The 18,829-nt window shown below is 38.7% G+C and overlaps 1 protein-coding gene across 3 annotated transcripts; it reads right to left on the minus strand.

The window, feature by feature from the left end:
* Positions 1-18,710, minus strand: PRPF3 (pre-mRNA processing factor 3). Of its 3 annotated transcripts, XM_027534612.1 has the most exons (18): positions 18,592-18,694; positions 17,327-17,418; positions 16,140-16,330; positions 14,656-14,786; positions 13,346-13,441; positions 12,563-12,709; positions 11,167-11,250; positions 10,719-10,939; positions 9,754-10,060; positions 8,913-9,079; positions 8,090-8,169; positions 6,131-6,274; positions 5,334-5,433; positions 5,048-5,161; positions 3,864-3,982; positions 3,527-3,610; positions 2,429-2,490; positions 1-366 (listed from the first exon to the last, which is right to left on the minus strand). In XM_027534612.1, the coding sequence occupies exons 6-18, from the start codon at positions 12,578-12,580 to the stop codon at positions 220-222; spliced, it is 1,647 nt and encodes a 548-aa protein (XP_027390413.1). In that variant the 5' UTR covers positions 12,581-12,709; positions 13,346-13,441; positions 14,656-14,786; positions 16,140-16,330; positions 17,327-17,418; positions 18,592-18,694; the 3' UTR covers positions 1-219. The 3 variants fall into 3 exon arrangements, with proteins under 3 accessions (XP_027390413.1, XP_027390406.1, XP_027390417.1); XM_027534605.1 differs by lacking the exon at positions 13,346-13,441; XM_027534616.1 differs by lacking the exons at positions 13,346-13,441; positions 17,327-17,418 and having other exon boundaries at positions 18,592-18,710.
* Positions 18,711-18,829: the final 119 nt, after the last annotated feature.

Consider the following 18,829-nt stretch of genomic DNA (forward strand, 5'->3'; position numbering starts at 1 on the left):
TGACTTTAAAAATAACTCTTTAATCATATTCACATAAGAGGAATAAAGGGCAGCACCAGGCTGACTAGGGAAGGGAGCAAGGAGTTCTCCCTCTGTCCAGATGTCAGCCTGGCACCGTTCTGAGATTACACACACAAGTGGGGCTGGGTGTGGAAGTAGAATAAGGGAGAGGACTGAAGAGACAAAGGTAAGAGGGGAGAGGAAGGGCTTGCAGTAGTCTCAGTCGGTGGACTCCAGCACAGATTCGCTCAGCGCAAGGTCCCAGTAGTGCTCAGCCCCATGCTTTTTGAAATGCTCCCGAGCCATGTTCTCTGTAGGGCACTGTTTGAACTTCATCTCCCCAAAGCTCCGGTCTTTGGCTGTACCCTGGGAAAGAGACAAAACATGTAATAGAAACACTGCAATTTCTAATTTAAATCAGATATAATAGTCCTTTATAAAACCTGGTAACACTGTGTAGCAAAGTGCCTAGCTGAAAGTGATTTTATGGTAAAAACAATTCTAACCTCTACCCCCCTGGGTATCTGCTGAGTTCTCATGACTTTCTGTGGGTTTGTTTTTTTAATTGAATACAGGATTTCTGTGCTCAGGTGCCTGGATGGAAGAGTACGTCAGGAAGGACTATGGGAGATGGGATGAACTTGTTTCCCACCAGGCCTCTAGGACCTTTAAGGAGAAAGGAGTTAGAGGCTAAAAGGACTCTTTTCACAAGACTTAGTGAGATTTTCATACGAGCAGGAGGGTTTGGGGCCCAGTGACAAAGAACAATACAAGGGTGAGGGGGAGAGAGGAATGGGAGTGAGGGGGGGTTCTTGCAGACAACTACAACAGAAAGATACAGTACGTGGTAGAATCGTGTTCTCACCAAAGGCTGCAATGTCAGTCACAAATGCAACCTCAAGAGGCTTTTCAGGGACCAGATTCCAAAAAGGAGGCAAGAGCAGAACTTGGCTTGTTTCTGAATCTGAGAGACAATTCCTGAGGACTCTCAGAGGTAAATGAAGAGAATTTTAAAGAGATGATGGGGCTGGAATATTAAATATGCAAGTGGGGACTTATGAGACACAGAAACAGTTATAATGGTTATTATCACCTAATTAGTATGCATAAATTGGAGGGATCTGGGATAAGACAGAAGGACACATGAAAAGCAATCAGTAGCAATTACCTATAGAGTGGTCTTAAGGAATCAGGGGGCTGGAAGGGACTATTTCAGTCAGGCTCTGTGTGGTTAGAATGTATTGTAATGAGCATTCACTACTTTTGAATTAAAATACTACTCTTTTTGGCCACACTTTGGGGCATGCAGGATCTTAGTTCCCTAACCAGGGACTGAACCCATGATCCCTGCAGAAGTGTGGAGTCTTAATCACTGGACCACCAGGAATTCCCAAAGTACTACTTTTATAATAAAGAACTGGTTCCTAAACATGAGCACATTTTAAAACTAGAAGATACTCATGTATTCAACCTAAAAGAATAAAATGAAAAAATTAACACAAAGGTAGAAAATACTTACAATGTATAAAAGGTATTTTAAAGTGGTAATATAAAGGATTACTGCAGTATATCAAATTAAGAATACAGTTACTGAGGAAATAAACTTTTAATGCTTTCTGGAGAAACAGGATAATATTTTACACTCCACAAAGGGTGAATGAGCCCTTAGTTCACAACTTGGCCTGAACAAGCATATGCACTCATTTCTTCATTCTTCAGAACTAATAGTGGTTCACTAGGAAAATTTTAGGGATGAAAGAATTGTACAACCATAAAAATGTTCCATTTAAACAGTGATTTAGTCACATTTTACGAAGCATCATTACATAATAATTAGGTTTTCCACCAAAAAAAAAAAAATAGCAAGGGAAAATAATATCCATATTTTATAGACAAAGCAACAGTATTTTATATTAAGTGTTACTTCGTTGCCCAGTTGCACAGCTAGTAAGTGATACTGCCAACTTAGTCAACTTTATATATATATATTTTTTTGGCGATGCCATGCATGATCTTAGTTACCCAGCCAGGGATCAAACCCATGCCTCCTGCATTGGGAGTGTAGCATCTTAACACTGGACCACCAGGGAAGTCCGCAACTTTATACTCCTAAGTCTAGTACTTCTCTCACTATATCCAAAGAAAAATCCTACAATTCATTCCCCTCTTTCTAAGTGTCATATCCATGACTGAAATAAATAAACAGAGAATTTTTATTCTTGCCACCAGTTTTCCATAGTTTTCCCCAGATGGCATAAACTATACACCCATCAGTTTAACTAAAATATAATCAGGAAGGATTTGCTGCCAAATACTTAACTATGAATTCCAAAAAGAAACACAAAGTACTTAAGGGATTAGTTATTATGTATAAACAGTCAGGAATTAGCTAAAGTTTTGCCTCACTGTTTAACAGAGGATCACCTACCTCCCAGACTAGTACACATTTGTTGGTTTTCTTGACAGCTTCCTCATCAGATTCCTCATCATCTGGAAAAGACAATATAGCTAAATCTTGCTCTAGACTTAGACTAGACACCAAGATTCAGGTTTCAAACAAACAGTATTCAAGCCTACCCAAATTCTTTTAAATATTACCATTTTTTCCTCATGTATTGGGATCAAATATCTTCTGTTACTCTTTATTTCCCCCCAATTAGACTGATATCTCCTATCTGGCAGGGACATTAATTAATTCAACAAATATGGATTGAGTACCAACTCTGTGTCAAGAGCTGTGCCAGGTACTGGGAATAAGGAGATAAAGAACAATAAAAACTTGTCCTAAGCACTTTAGATGCCAAAACAATAGAGCCCATTCTCAAGGAGTTTTTAGTCTAATGAAGAAGGGCAGATATATGGAATGAAAATATCTTAGAACACTTGCAAAACAAAATACAAGTCAATTATCATAAAAACTGTACTTAAAGTACAAAAATACAATGAGGAAGAACAAAAAGTATAAGAAGGCCAAAATTATGAAAAATAAGGTTCTCTGTACATGGTAAATGCTAACCTAGGTCTTCAAAGAAGGCAAGGATAAATATTGATGGAAGAATGATGGCCAGGAGGATGTCAAATAAATATATACAAGATAAACTTGGGCAAAAGAAAAGTGTATTTTTCTGAATGAAGCAGAACTTTTTTTGGTCTAAAAAATTTTTTTTGCCTTCAATCCTTTAAAAAGCTTTTTATCAAAAAACTATACAATATAGACAATGCACATATGAGCGTGCAGCTTGCTGAAAATTCACAAACTAAATGTACTCATGTAGTCGGTATCTAAATTCTGGGCTAACAGAGAAACCAGCAAGTAGAAAGGCCTTACAGGACAGGCAGGAGAATAGCTAATATTCATACAGTAAATACTTTATGAATGTCTAGCATATTTAAAGTCCAAAAGGGTTTTTCTAAGATTCTTGAACATTATCTAGTATTTGCAAGAGTGTGAGAGAGAGGGAATAGATGAATGGACCGAGTACCATCCCACCCACCTCCCACTTAATCCCCTCTAACCCCCATTCACCATCTCCCTTTGTGTTAGATGTCTGTTCATCCCACTTTATCCGATGCAGCATGAGACGCTTAAATTTCTTCTGGGCCTTGGGGCCTAGAAACAGAGAAGAAGAATTTTGCCAGAGTTGTGGAAGACCATGGGGTAGAAGGAACCTCTGAGCTCACTCAACGCTCAGACATTAATATGGTAGTTGAAGCAATCCCAGGAACCACATCCTAGGTTCTTCTACTTCAATAAATAAAGAAACAGAGGCCCAAGATATTGAACACAGGCATGACTCTTTTGCTCAATTCTCCCACCAGGCTAGTCACTCAAGGCCTAGGCGCCTCGCGTGTTTCAGACTCACCCCCTTCCACTACTACCACGTTGACATCCTTGTGCAGTACCACCACCCCTGTCAGGTACAGCTGCCCAGCATTGGCCTCAATCTTGAACTTCTTGGCTGGGTTGCTCAAATTTCGAACTCTGGAGAAGGGAAAGTTTAGTTATGGGCTTCATTTTAGCATCAGTAGCTGACTGAATGGAATGGCAAATAAAGATGGGTCCAAAATAGTTTTCTTTCTAAAAACAAAGGCATTTGGAGTAGGCAAATATACTAATGCTTGAAAGGTAGAATTGATGAATCTACAAGTGCTTCTACTGCCTTAAACTTCTTCAAAGTCTAACACAGTACACTTTACAACAAGTAGCAGGTAATCAAAATTTACTCTAAGAACAAAGGAGAGCTATTAACCATCATCCACAAATATTTATATGCTTGGTTATTCTTGACAATATAAAGATCAACAAATTCTTTGCCCTCTAGATGCTTATAATGTAAAGTAGTCACAATACTATGCATGAAAATTTCTACAAGAATACATGAAAAGCTGTTAGAGACAATTACCCATAGTGAGTGGTCCTGAGGATCAGAGAATAGGAAGGGGACTTTTTCAGTAAGTGTCCTTCTGTATTGCTAGAATGTTTTTTATCTTAGTAAGCATTCACTACTTTTATAATAATGTACCGTTTCTATAATAAAGAACTAGTTACTAAACATGAGCACATCTAAATAAAAGACATATATATACTTGACATAAAAGAGTAAAATGAAAACATTAAATCAACACAAACGGTAGAAAATAATTACAACACATAAAGTCCATTCTGGAGTGGAAATAAAAGGATTACTGCAATACACTAGGATAAGGATACAGTTAACTGAGGAAAAAAACTTTTAATGTTTCCTACAAAAACAGTATTTTATGCTTCATAAAGAATGAATGAGCCTTAGTTCACATCTTGACCTGAACAAGCATATTCACATTCATTCTTCAGAACTAACATTAGTTCACTAAGACCTCAGAGACAGAAGAGTAAGTTTCTAACCCTCATCGCTGTAAAAGATCTACTAGCTCTTGATGTATACCAGGATCATTAAAGAGAGTAGAGCTGATGTTAGGTATGCTTTATACCAGTGATTCTGCCTTGAGCACTTGGAAAATGTTTTGGTATTTCTAAGGGAAACGCTGGCCCAGTCTGGACACCTACCTATATACAGATATGTGTACCCCCTGTGAAATGTCTTCTTTAAGCTTTTTAATTTTCTTGACCTTTCTCTGTTCTGCTGTAAGTTTTCGGGCAGCATTGGCCTCTTCATGCGCTCTGTCGTGACAGGAAGGACATCCACAAGTGAGAAAGGCATTGCAGATCAGAAGCAGGGCTGAGGGAAAGAGAGAGCAACGGAGAACTCTCCCCTCCCTCCAAATATGGATCCCCCAGAAGAGTTCGGGAAAGGTACTTGCCCTGGGTTTCCACCCAATCCCATGGCACTTACTTCTGTCTTTTTGCCATCTGAGCTCTGACATGGGCTTCTACCTTCGTGGGGTCTTGAACAGCTTCTGTTCCTAATACTCGCATCAAATTTGAAATTCTCACTGCAGTGAAGAGATGATAGAGATCAATCTAAGTCACCACTCCAGCTAGGGTAATCTGGCAATCTCTTCCTACTAATTCATATTGTTCACCTATTTCAAATCTGCTCAAAACTCACTTCCTCCAAATACTTCTACCTTGAAAGCCCAATTAATTCAGCATTTGCAGGAGGTCAATTAATCTCAGTAACTGGTATACATTTATTCACACTGCTTGAAAATTCGTGAAAGAAAACGAACTTAATTTTGTTGGCATTTTTCACTTTCACTGCAGCATTTAGTGAAAGATCCTATACATAACAGTGCTCACTCAAAATACTACTAACTGATCCTGGAAACTATAGGAGTGAGGTTTTTTAAACTGCATTTTCATTTTTTAAACATTTAAGAATTATGTATACCACAACTCCGTGCAAATACTCCAACTACTATCTCCATAAACTTCAAGACTATTCTTCTTCCAGGAAGGTAAGAATGTTATATGGTCAATATTACTTAAGAAACAGGCTTAAATGACCTCTACAATGACTATGTTGACCTGATTTAATAAAGAAAGACAGTAGAAAATTTGGGAAAGGAAAAACCAATGAATGATTCTGAGAAACAAAAAGCATTCAAATATAGAGAAATACTAAAGATCCTCTATAATGACAGGAAGAAAAACTTTCCACCCTTTCTTCCCTGCCTCTAAGATCTGTACCTTTGGGTTCTGGAGGAGGCATCAGGCCCAGCCTGACTTTCTCCTGTAGCTCCTTCTGTGCTTCCCTCCTCGTTTGCCTTCGAAGTTTCTTCTGTTCCTTCTTGGTCAGATATACTCCCAGAGTAACTGGTGTGTCATTGTCAACTGTCAGGCAGAGAAATGAATATACCAAAGCAATTAGCATATTACAGGGATATGGGTGAATATCAATCACATTAAAAAGAACTTTACAGCAACACAGATGGACCTAAAGATTGTCAGACTGAGTGATATAAGTCAGACAGATAAAGACAAATATATAATGCTTATATGTGGAACCTAAAAAAACTACAAATGAACTTATCTTTTAATAAAACAGAAATAGTTACAGCCGCTGAAAACAAACTTAAGGCTACCAGGGGCTAGAGGGAGAGGGATAAATTAGAGGACTGGGATTGACATATACCCATTACTATATATATATAAAGTAACTAATAAGGATCTACTACATAGCACAGGGAACTCTACTCAATACTCTATAATGGCCTATATGAGAAAAGAATCTAAAAAAGAGTGGGTTTATGTATAAATGATATACTGAGCTGTACACCTGAAACTAATATAACATTGTAAATCAACTATGTCCCAATAAAAATTTTTTTAAAAAAGGACCTTTAGCTTGTTTTTAGTTATTTTTAGGTCATCATAGTAGTATTACAGTTATGTTTTTATTAAGTATTCTTGGAACTCCCCTGGTAGTACAGTGGCTAGGACTCTGTGCTCCCAATTCAGGGAGTCTGCGTTCAATCCCTGGTCAGGAAACTAGATCTCACATGGTTCAACTAAGAGTTTGCATGCCGCAACTAAGACCTGGTGCAGCCGAACAAATAAATAAATACTAAAAAAAAAAAAAAGGAGTAAAAAGCATTCTTATCTTTCATGAGTCATGTTCTAACTTGTTTTTCTTTAAGCAACTGAATTTGATAAACTGAAATGTGGCAGATATCGAAAAAAAGATTAGAGCTGCTCTGACTGCTCTGTGTGAGGATTTGGGGTATGCAGAGGGTATCCAGAATCCCATCTGGATCCTACCTACTAAACCTCAAGGTGTCTACGGAATCCAACTTAAAACCACTGGCCAAGATGATGAAATTTCTAATTTAAGAGTTACAGGGATTGGGAAAAATCCTCTGGGCTCCCAAGTCAATATATTAAAACAAACAAAACCCCCTACATTCTTCTAATGATTCACACTGAAGACAACTAAATAGATTCTGATTAAGTACAATTCAGTGGTTATTATTATTTTTATTATCTCAAAGTCTGAATCTATTTTTCTGAATTTATTAGAGATCCTGATAAACAAATTTACTGAGTAAAAACTAACCTTCTCTGTTCATCTCAAATCTGATCAAACTGTTAGCATCTTCTGTTATCACTTGAAAAAGGAATGTTAGATAGTGTTATCTGTACATATGAGAAAATTCTGTATTGTAAGTGATTTATCCAGGGGTTTCAGGTACAACTAAAACCTATCTCTTCTGACTAAGCCAACAGATTTTCGCTACAAAACAGATAAACAGAAAGGCTGAAGACAAGGCAGACTGAAGATGGCAGGGGTTTAGTGGTGGTGTGCTAGACTAGAGTTGGGAGTCAACACTATTGCAAAAGCCCAATTTGAAATACAGATATACATCAGTGAGGCCATCTCTAATTTAGACCTCAACGCTCTATAATAGCTGCACTCTCCAACACTGTAGCCACTAGCCACATGTACTATTTACATTTAAATTAAAATTGAAAAAAATTTAAAAAAATCAGTCCCTCAGCTATATTAGTGCAACTCAGTTTTCAAGTTCTCAGTAGTCATGTGTGAATAGCAGCTATAGTACAGACAGCCCAGAGATTATATCCATTATCACATAAATTCTTATGGGCTAATACTTGTCTAGAGCTTTGACTGAGTAATCTCTACATTACCTGGAGGGTTGAGCTGGGCTGGATGTTCAACAAGATTTGTGATTCCAAAATAATCTTCTCTCTTGGGATTTTCCTCTGTACTAAAATTGGAGGAAGAAGGGAAAACAGGATATGTGGGTAGAGACGATTCCAAGAGAGAGGCAATCTCAGAAACACAATAAAAAAATCCACTCGCCATAGTGCATTCTAGTACTTATTAAAAGTATTTGCATATCTATATATGCAATTAGATTACATGTAATTTTCAAGATAAGAAAATGGTCCCACTAAGGTTGGATGCACTCTCTACACCAGTCATTCTCAACCTTTTTTTTCTACCCTAACACACTTAACAGATACCATATTCTGTCATTAGTAACAATAATTCTCTGGGACAGTGGTTGACAAAGGAGGCATAAGGAAAGGCTGAGACACAGTCTCCTTAAGTCATGTATCAGAATAATGGAGCAGATATGATTAAAGGTCTCTGAATGTTTCTTATATACTTTATCATTCTCTCCCTCATCAACTAAGAATCCTTTCTCTATTCTAGGACTGGATCTTTAAGAAATGTAAACATCTAAGTAGCAAAAGAAGGTAATTAAGAAAACAAATATGCTAAAACACTAACAATGTATAACAAAGCAAGCAGAAAATATTTGTGTCCAATCCTCCTACATTTATTGACCCAAAAAACTAAAAGCAACCCATAGAACATATTCTTTATGGAGCTTGTATATGGTTATCTATTTGCCTTAGATTTAAAATTTTTACTTAATGCATGAGTACCATCTTTCCCATTAAAACTCTAGCCTTATTAAAAGGTATTTACCAACAAACTCACAGGTCAAAGCCATTGGGGATGATGTAAGAGTCCCACCACTCAATTTCAGGGATGTCGCCTTCTTTCAATTCCTTCTTAGGAGCAATGAGGGCCAGTCTAGTTGAAGTATGAATTCCTGTTTTTCGAGCAGCCTGTGAGATCTCTGCCTGCAGCTTCTCTAGTTGAGCCTAAAGACAAGGTAAGACAAGAAGATAAACGGGAATCAAAGAAAACAAGGAAGTAGTAGAATCCCAAATCTTAAAACATTCCCTTGTTGAACTCTTTACATCTAACACAACAAATTCAGATTTTCTGAAAGCTAAGAAAAAAGAGCTGTTCTGCTTTACTTTATTCATTACTTGGTTGATTTCCATATATTTGGCTCTCATCATCACCCCTCTATCCCAGTGTGTGCCTGCAGCAAATATGCAGAAATGGAATTTTATGGAAAACTTCTGAGAGGATGAAAACAAGAAGGTAAAAGTCATTGAATATATGGTCAATTAAACTATCCAGGAATGTGGATTGTCTGCAGCAAATTTTAACAGCAGGCTAGCTTTCCTCAGATGTCCTGAGGTTTCTGAACAGTTCCCTCCACTGATCGTTGTATGTACAGAATTTTCAAATTCAATTTCCTTTCTACCTAAGTAGAATGTAAGTAACTGAGAAAACAAATCACTAAAAATCAAGTATTCCAGGAATAAATACAGTATTTTAAAAATTACTCATTGCTTTACTACTTATTTATTTAATTGCCAAAAACATAGAGAATTAAGTTGACAGTATTTCAGGATTATATTCAGTTTCCTTTGTTACCTTCCTAACTTCTTCAAATTTCTAGATTTTATTCTAAGCCAGATACCTTTGTCCGTAACCGCTGGGCAATCTTTTCAAATTTGCCCTTGTCATGGAATTTAAAAGTGCGTCTCTGGCGCTGGGAAGGGGCAATTGAGACTCGTGGATCAAAAAAGGTATTAGATTCCATGTCTTCTGATGGCTTTTCTTTTAGCTGTTGCTTGAATTGTTCCCTCTTCACAGCCCGAATATTGGCCTTCAGAGTAGGCATTCTGTGTGTCAGCTCAATTTCCTTGCCTGTTGCATCTACAGTTCGACCTTGTTCATCAAGAATCAATGGTGTAGGTTTAGTTTGATCTTTTAACTCCACCTTCCTAAAAAATAGCCCGAAAGAGGAATAAATCCCATATAAAACAATAAGGCAGGCAAACAAATAGACAAAAAATACAAACAAATCAAAACCCACCAAACACAATTAGGGTACAAAATTCTAAGGAATATAAACCCATCAATGAGTAATAACATCTTGACTGAATATATGAAGATGGACAGTTGAGTATGGAGTATAATCAGATGAAATGAACTTACAAATTACAATGGCAAGAAGTTGGAATCCTATCATTCTTTACTCCTGAATTCTTGAGTCAGGGAATGGCAAGCCAATTGAGATACTAAAAATAAAGCCTATCACCTTTACCCAGTTGCAGAGAACTCTCAGATCTGGTCTCACTCAATATGGTTTAATGGAAATAGCTCTTGAGTTAGGAACCAGGAGACCTGATCCTGTTCTTAGCTCTAATACTGGAGGAATAATCTTAATTTTAGTTCTACCATTCATAAAAAGAAGATAATTAAACTCTGCAACAAAAAAACCAAGAGAAAAAATTCAATTGGTATTTACTGAACATATGTAAGAAATATGAAACCAAGAAATGATTTAAGTTCCTTGGAAGGAAAGGATAAGTAACACTCAAAGGTATTTATTGCTTCTCAAGCTTCAGAAAAAACGAATTCCATGAAATAGATACTCACGGGGGAGCAATGCCCATAGCATGGAGATTGGCCAGGCCCACCATGTTGGCATTGCCGATGAGCCCTGGCTTCAGTGCCAGCTGGGCTTGGATGCGGGCTTGTAGTTCAGCTGCTTTCCTTGCCTTCTCAATGGCATCATTCATGAAAGTGGCGGCCTGGGAGGGCTGAATAGTGTTGCCAATTGGAAGTCGCTCTGGTTGGGAGGATGAAGGAGTCTTTGGCTGTGAGATAGAGAAAAAGAAATCAGAATCAGAAAAAATTAACATAGGCAAACAGATCTCTCTCTTTTACACACACACACACACACACACACACACGGAGCGGTGGACTGTGGTAAATTGAGGGTGGAACATGCAGTCATTTTCTGGACTCTCATTTGAGTACGTGGCAAGAAATTCTGTGTTTAACAGTCTTCTTTTTGGAGAAACCTGAAAAGAGGTTACAATACCTGAGGTGTAGGAGGGCTAATGAAGCTCAGTTGCTTTTTCCTCTCCTCAATTTGCCGTGTTGCTGCCTCCATCATCTGTTTGATCTGCTCTCAGTGGGGTAAAAAGTTGAAAAACAGTTAACAGCTCTTTTTTATTTCTCCCATACAGGTTCCTCAACTCAAAGGGCTTTTAGGTCTAGAGAAACTAGTATTTTTTGAATGATCCCATCATATTCTGCCTGTACCATAGGCTAGCAAATTTAGTAAAGATAAGCTTACACAGTTGATCACTGGAATTTTTCAACCTATCTTCCCAAGGCAGGACTGGCATGTTAAGTAGTAACACAGCTTGATGAGTAAGACTCTGGAGTCAGGGAAACCTTAGTTTGAATCTTAACTCTGCCATTTAATGCCTGTGTGACCTTGAACATTGTATTTAATTCTTAAATCTCCAAGTGTCTAAAAGGAGTAAAAACAGTACCTACCTTACAGGGCAACTGTGAACATTTAAATAATGCAAAATAGAATCCATAACATTATTAAAAAAAAAAAAAAAAACAACACTACTGGTCTTTGAGTTCCTAGTTTGGGTAACCAGAGTCCACAATGTAGACTTGCTTCCTAGTCTCCATCAATCCCTTCCTCTGTCCTAAGGAAATTCAGAAAAATAAGCTTTGAGAACATGATCCAGTAACTCTTCTTGAATTTTCCAAAAGAGTCTGCTGTCAAGGTGCTTCAAGGTTATTTTTTTTAATTTACTTTTAACAATTTCTTAAATAGTGACATATTTACATAGTTTAAAATTCAAGAAGTACAAAAAGTATACTCTGAAAATATTTACTATTTATATGGTATCAGAATTTTTAAACAATGCCCATTTTAAATACATAGATAATTTCTATTAAAAAGAAAACCAAGTCAATCTGAAATTATTTAAGTGGATTAAGCTTTCTGCATTATATTATTTGGAAATTCTTCTCTGCCATCATGCTGAGTTCTAATTATTTCAATAATTTTCTTAATGACACAGTGAGGTAGATATCTGAGCAAATGATGTATGTAACACACCTTCCTTGCCACATAATAGGTGCTCAAAATGCTATTTCAATAGCCTTCAACTGGGCTGCTGTTGTTGTCATTCAGTCACTAAGTCATGTCTGACTCTGCGACCCTATGGACTGTAGCCCGCCAGGATCCTCTGTCCATGAGATTATTCTGGCACGAATACTGGAGTGGGTTGCCATTTCCTTCTCCATTCAACTGGAATCTCTCCTGGTTAAACCAAGAAATGATGAAACATAAAACAGAAAAGAAAATTTCCCCAACGCTAACATTTAGTTTAAATTAAGGATACAATAAATCCATCTCTTTCTTCTTCAACTCTCAAAACCACCGCTTCCAGTTCTTAACTACTAACCTGGAGCTTAGTCAGCATGCCAGGACTCTCTGAGGGAGGCCCAGGGATCACTTCTGGCTCCTCTTCTACCTCTTCAAAACGGGGTATCCGTCGCTTCTTTACTCCTGATGATTCCTTGGAGATCTCAGAGTCATCACCAAACACTTCCTAAGGGAACCCAAGGTGAAAGAAGAGTTGTATCCCTGCCCATGGGAGAAGGGAAGAACAATTCTAGTCCTTATCAGTATTCTGTGGCTTTTCCCAGAGTCTTCTATACCCTCCACCAAATGGACCATCTCACCCATCTCAACTTCATTATTTTCCTACTCCAGTCAAACAAATTTCATCCCCATATTCTTATAAATGTTCCCATCCCAAGGTCTTTGCAAATCTTACCGCCCACATTTGTAATTATCTCCCTCAACTTTTCCCCCAATCCAAACCCTCCCTAAAACTCACCTCCTCCAGGAAGTTTTCCTCATTAATAATCTCATCCCACTCTGATCAAACTGTTGTTTCACATCCCTTTAGTACTTAAGAACTTGGTTCATACTAAGTAAAATTACATTGTTGGTATTTGCTTGCCAAGTGTTAAGTCTTTCAATGTCACTATGTACTTTCTCCCAGCTAGCGTCTAAGCTCTTCCAGGATAGGGGTTTTCTCTCTTCTTCAATATTCCCCAATAACACTTTGTTCTCATCTAACAATGGGAACTCAAATATGTTGACTAATTTGCAGGATGAACTTAACAGGACCAAGAGTGGCCAACTGGAAGGGACAATGGGAAAAAGCAAATGTACACACCGGTGGTAGGCTTTGGGTGACATCCCCTCTTCACTAGGAGGGCTCGTGTTTTGCAAGGACATATCCTCGGCCAGGGGCGAGCGCTTCCTGGAACTCCTACAGTTCAAGAAAAAGGACTCTCCCATAATATATTGTGTGGGATGGGGACTGAATGGACCAAAATGGGACCCAACTCCCAAGGCTATCTAGATTTCCTTCAAGAAACCATTTTTATTAATCCCACCCAATGTAGTCACTTTATTTGTAGCAGGCCCTCAGCACTCATACAGTACCATGTCCTACCAAAAACATAATCTTCACTCTACAGATCTATGAATTTCTCCTTAAGTGTAACAAAATTCAACTAAGTCTGAAACTTTATAGTCAACCTTAAACTTTCCATGAAAACTGCTACTTGGATTTTATCATTTTTGTGACTGTATTTTGTTCAGCCCTCCCATCCCCAAACCCCTGAACTGAAAATTCCTTAAGGCAAGGACTATCTTTCATTCCTCTGATCACCCTGCAAAACCCTCAACACAAACAGCACACAAATCTCTATTTCTCTTGGTTCCACAGCCTGGTCAGGAACCAAACAGACACAGCTTATTCACTCTTGTGCCTCAGGAAAAGCAAAAGGATAGCCAAGGAATCAAAAGCACTTTAGAAGGTTTGATAGAAGTCACAGAAAAGATTTTAAGAGACAGACAAAGAAAAGAGACTGATCAGCTACTTGACACTGTTAATACTGAAAGAGACCATGACCAATCAGCAGCTACTGGATAAAAAGTGAAGAAAGTAAGGGAGTAATGATGGTCCCTTTAAGTATTCCACTCATGGGGCCAGGTGACCTGCAATATGCTATACAGCAAAGAGCAGGCTCTCAGGACATATGGTAAAAAGTGAGTTCTTAGGTATCCCATCTGCAAGTCATTGCAGAGAAATATCTGAAAAGCAGAACAATGAGGTCTATAGCTCAAGGAGCAGTAAAGTCACATTCTGAGCAATCTATTAGGCCTCAAGCATAAAATCTTAAAGTAATCAATTTATTTTTTTAAAAAGGAGATTTAGGGAAACATAAGAACCCAAACTCCTAACTGTATATGAAAAAGGACAAAGCAACCGTTTTCTTGGAACATTTTAACCCATGAACTTAGGCAGTTCATCACCATAAGATGGTGATAATACAAGTTCACCCCTTCTACTTCTATATCTAAGTATCTCTCTTAAATATCAGGTATTCTAATAATGGATATTAAAGTGTGAGCCAGGTAAGCTCAGCAACTTTGTTACCATTCAAAACACTCATCAGATAGTTAACTGTAACCTACCTTTAGCTCTCGTTTCCTGCTCCGGTCACTGCTGGACTTGGAATGCCTAGAGCTTCGGCCTTCCTCCACAGCTTCAAACAGTTTGTCCACAAATCGGAGAGTAGAATCATCAAGAAAAGGTTTCAGATGGTCTGACAAGAAAAAGAGAGGTGGCAAGGTTGAAAAGGTATTTCATCCAGATACCAACACTGGAATTTTATGCCTAAGAGGGACGGAAATGCTTTCTTAAGTTTTTTGTAGGATTCTCATAAATTCTCTTACACTGAATGATTTTGCCCCATGAGATAAAAATACAGTTTTAATTTTTTGGAGTAGGAAGTAGCAGAGCCAGAGCAACCTGTTTAGGTTGAGCATCAAAGTTTAGGGTGAATAACCACTGTAACTTTTCCTAAACTGCAAGCTGGAGGAGACTACCATTAACAAAATCTACCTCCTCAACTTTTTAAATGTATTTTATAGAGACTTCTATATGCTTAGATGTTGACCTGAATATACCCATCTGACTTTAGCATATTTCCTAAGTAAATATAATTTAGGTAACTCAGTGCAGCGGTCAAAGGAAATCAGTCTGAGATTCAAAATACGTCACAAATAGTATTAAAAAAAAAGGAAAATTAATTATTTAGGCTATTTCCATTATAATGGAGAGTGAAAAAGCCACTTTAAAACTAAATATTAAAACTAAGAGAATGGCAACCGGATCACTTCACAGCAAATAGAAGGGGAAAAGGTGGAAGCAGTGACAGATTTCCTCTTTCTGGGCTCTAAAATCACTGCAGATGGTAACTGCAGTCATGAAATTAAAAGACATTTGCTTCTTGGCAGGAAAGCTATGGTAAATCTAGACAGTGTGTTAAAAAGCAAAGACATCACTTTGCTGACAAAGGTCCATATAGTCAAGGCTATGATCTTTTCAGTAGTCATGTACGGTTGTTGAGAGCTGGACCATAAAGAAGGCAGAGAATTGAAGAATTGATGCTTTCGAACTGTGGTGCTGGAGAAGATTCTTGAAAGTCGCTTGGCCAGCAAGGAGATCAAACTAGTCAATCTTAAAGGAAATCAATCCTGAGCATTTTATTTAGGATTCATGCTAAAGCCGAAGTTCCAATACCCTGGCCACCTGATGCGAACAGCTGACTCACTGGAAAAGACCCTGATGCTAGGAAAGATTGAAGGCAGAAGGAGAAGATGCCAACAGAGGATGAGATTGTTGGATGGCATCACCAATGCAATGGACATGAACTTGGGTAAACTCCAGGAGATGGTGAGGGACAGGGAAGCCTGGTGTGCTATAATCCATGGGGTTATGAAGAGTCGGATACAACTTGGCGACTGAACAACAACAATTATAATGCAAGAGAAAATAAAATGTGGCCTGACCTTTTTTCAGATGCTCCTAACATAGAGAATTTTGGGGAACTTCAAAGTAGCATTTGCAGTCATCCAACATGTTAAGCCAAAAGATTCAGAAAGATCACACATACCAGCTGCTTTCTTCTTGTCCATGCCCTTCCCCACACAGTTCAGTGCTGCTGTGACCACTGTGGGCTCTGAGAAACCCAGCACCCTCTTCACTGTCTTTTCTATCCATGGTTTCAGTTCATCCAGCTCCCTCTTAGATAGTGCCATTCTTTGGGAAAAGGAGGATAGCTCAAAACAGGATTCAATACTGCACCTAAAAAGAAATCAGTAAAGTTAGAGAACAGGAAAAGACTAAAAGGACCCCAGGCAATGATTAGTATATCAGGAATACTTTCCCCACTGCTATTCTCAATCCTAGGCAAGTTCCTCTAACCTCATTTCAAGCCAAATACTCTCAACTTATACTTCAAAACAGAAAGAACTACATTCTGTTTGATTTTTAACCCTAACTCAGTAATATCATCAGCTAATCAATGAAATCTGTGGAATAAACAAACAACCCTCGTGAAGAACCTAGTCTGAGAAATGAGTTCTAGCTTCTTTTCTGATTATCATATTCAACAAGGACTGTCAAACATATAACATGAAAACAAGACTGAAAAAGCCCACTCACAGGCCAACTTTTCTATTCTTCCTACTTCCAGGCAGGCATTCCTTAACCCAGGGCTTCTTTTAAGGGAGACAAATAAGAGATGGCTTATCCGGGTTACATCTTACATTAAAGCTCCTAATCCTCAAGACTGTTCTGTCACATTTCTCTGTATTCATTGTCATCCCAGTGAGAATTCTGTACCCAGATCCTTTTCTCTTTTGTTCTACAGGGTCTCTGTCATAAGTAATCCCTCAGTTCAGAAAAGGTTACCCTCATGCACTGTGGTGACCTGAATGGGAAGGAAGTCCAAAAGGGAGGGGATATATGTATATGTATGATTCATTCTGCTGTACAGTAGAAACTAACAACATTGTAAAGCAACTATACTCCAACAAAAATTAATTAAAAAAAAGATCACCCTCATTTTGGATGTACTCTTTTCACCTTTATCCTTCTACTTTTTAGCTTAATACAGAAACCATCATACAAGACTCTACAACAATCTGTTATTTAATGCAAATTGGTACAATTCTTGAACTTTATTCATGTTTACAGTCTTATCTCCTACTGAAACCTCAAAACTCTACATGAGCAGAAAGAAAATTTTATTTCTATAATTTTCTCCATATTGTCTAAAAGACAATAAATTAGACTGACCTCAAATCCAAGTTAACCTCCTCCCAGAAGTGCCACACATCAGGGTTCGATTTGGGTGTCAATTTTTCAAGATGTTTTAAGACATCTTTTCCCTAAAAGGTACAGCTTGATTAACTTCTAATTGTTGGCAGGTTTATCCTCCAGAAGACCTATTGCTAAATAATGTATGTAATTTTGGTATAACCATATGAAACTAGTAGCTTAAAGTCAGAAACTAGGGGTGTCGTATTTTGTGCCTCGGTGACATGTAATATGAATAAATCCGCAGTGGCTTTATTTACCCATCAGGAGATAGCAGGATAGCCTATCAATCTCAACATGTTAACTGTGCATTGCTCAAAAGATGCATATTCAGACACCATAGAGTGAAGAGCTCACATGCACCTCTACTATTTACCAGCCTTCTGAAAAGTAATTCCTCTGAGCCTCAGTTCACTCATCCTACAAAATGAGGACAACTGTCATTCTTACAAGGCACTTAATTCATTCAATAAATATTTACTGCAAACCTAGTAAGTTTCAGGCAGCCTACTGAGTGCTGAGGATACACACAACGGTGAAAAAGACAGACAGGAATTCTTGCCTTAACAGAACTTATATTCCACTGGAACTGAATCATAGGCTAGAAAGGGTAAACAATTTGAAAATCCAGAGTTACAAATGGGGCATCACTCTATTAGATGAAAGGTGTGCCCAAGCACTATACTAACAAATGTACACAACTTCAACCCATTTCTCCGTAAGATAACGTGCAAACTAAACAGCCAATAGGCAAAATAAAAGTTCCAAACAGTAACGAGCTTTGTCACTAATCAATTGTTCAACAGTGACTGCGTGGGGTAGGGGTGGGGTGTGGTTCTGGTGTGGAAGGAGAGGAAGGCAGAATGATCTCTGAATGAGCAGGGAACACAATTTAATCTTCTGAAGGATTTCCTTTCTCTGTGTTCTTTGCTTGAAGTCGAATTTCATCCCTGAAACTCCCATTCGTTTCTTTTTTGCTTTTTCCGCCTCTCTGAGCAGCCCGCTACTCACCTGTTCTACCCCAACTCCTCATCTCGGTGCTAGTCCCCTCAGCTCGTCCCTTTCCCGCCCCCGCCCTTTCCCTCTCAACAACCTCATTCCAACCCGTTCTCCCACAGAACCTTGTTCTTTTCTCAGCTTCCTTTCCGCTGAACCTTCCCGCCTCTGTCCTTCTCTCGAACTGAACCCTACCCCAATCACTTGGACAACAGGATACCCTCTCCGGGCCCCGGGCCACTACTCACCTCACAAACTTCAGCCCCTGAGACGGAGCCCGAACGTTACACCGGAACCGGAAACCCTCTGGCCGCCCTATGGCCTGCCGTCCTACCGCCGCGGCCGCCGCCACGCCGCGGTCCCACAACGCGTGACGAGGGAGGGTGGGGCCGCCGGTTCGCGCAGCCGTAGTTGCCACTTTCCCCGAGAGAGGGAGCGCATGCGTAGCGGAGTCCTAAAGTTACACGTTTTCTAGTTCCTCGCCTC

This window comes from Bos indicus x Bos taurus, chromosome 3, assembly GCF_003369695.1.
Source record: "Bos indicus x Bos taurus breed Angus x Brahman F1 hybrid chromosome 3, Bos_hybrid_MaternalHap_v2.0, whole genome shotgun sequence".
In the NCBI taxonomy this organism is placed as follows: domain Eukaryota; kingdom Metazoa; phylum Chordata; class Mammalia; order Artiodactyla; family Bovidae; genus Bos; species Bos indicus x Bos taurus.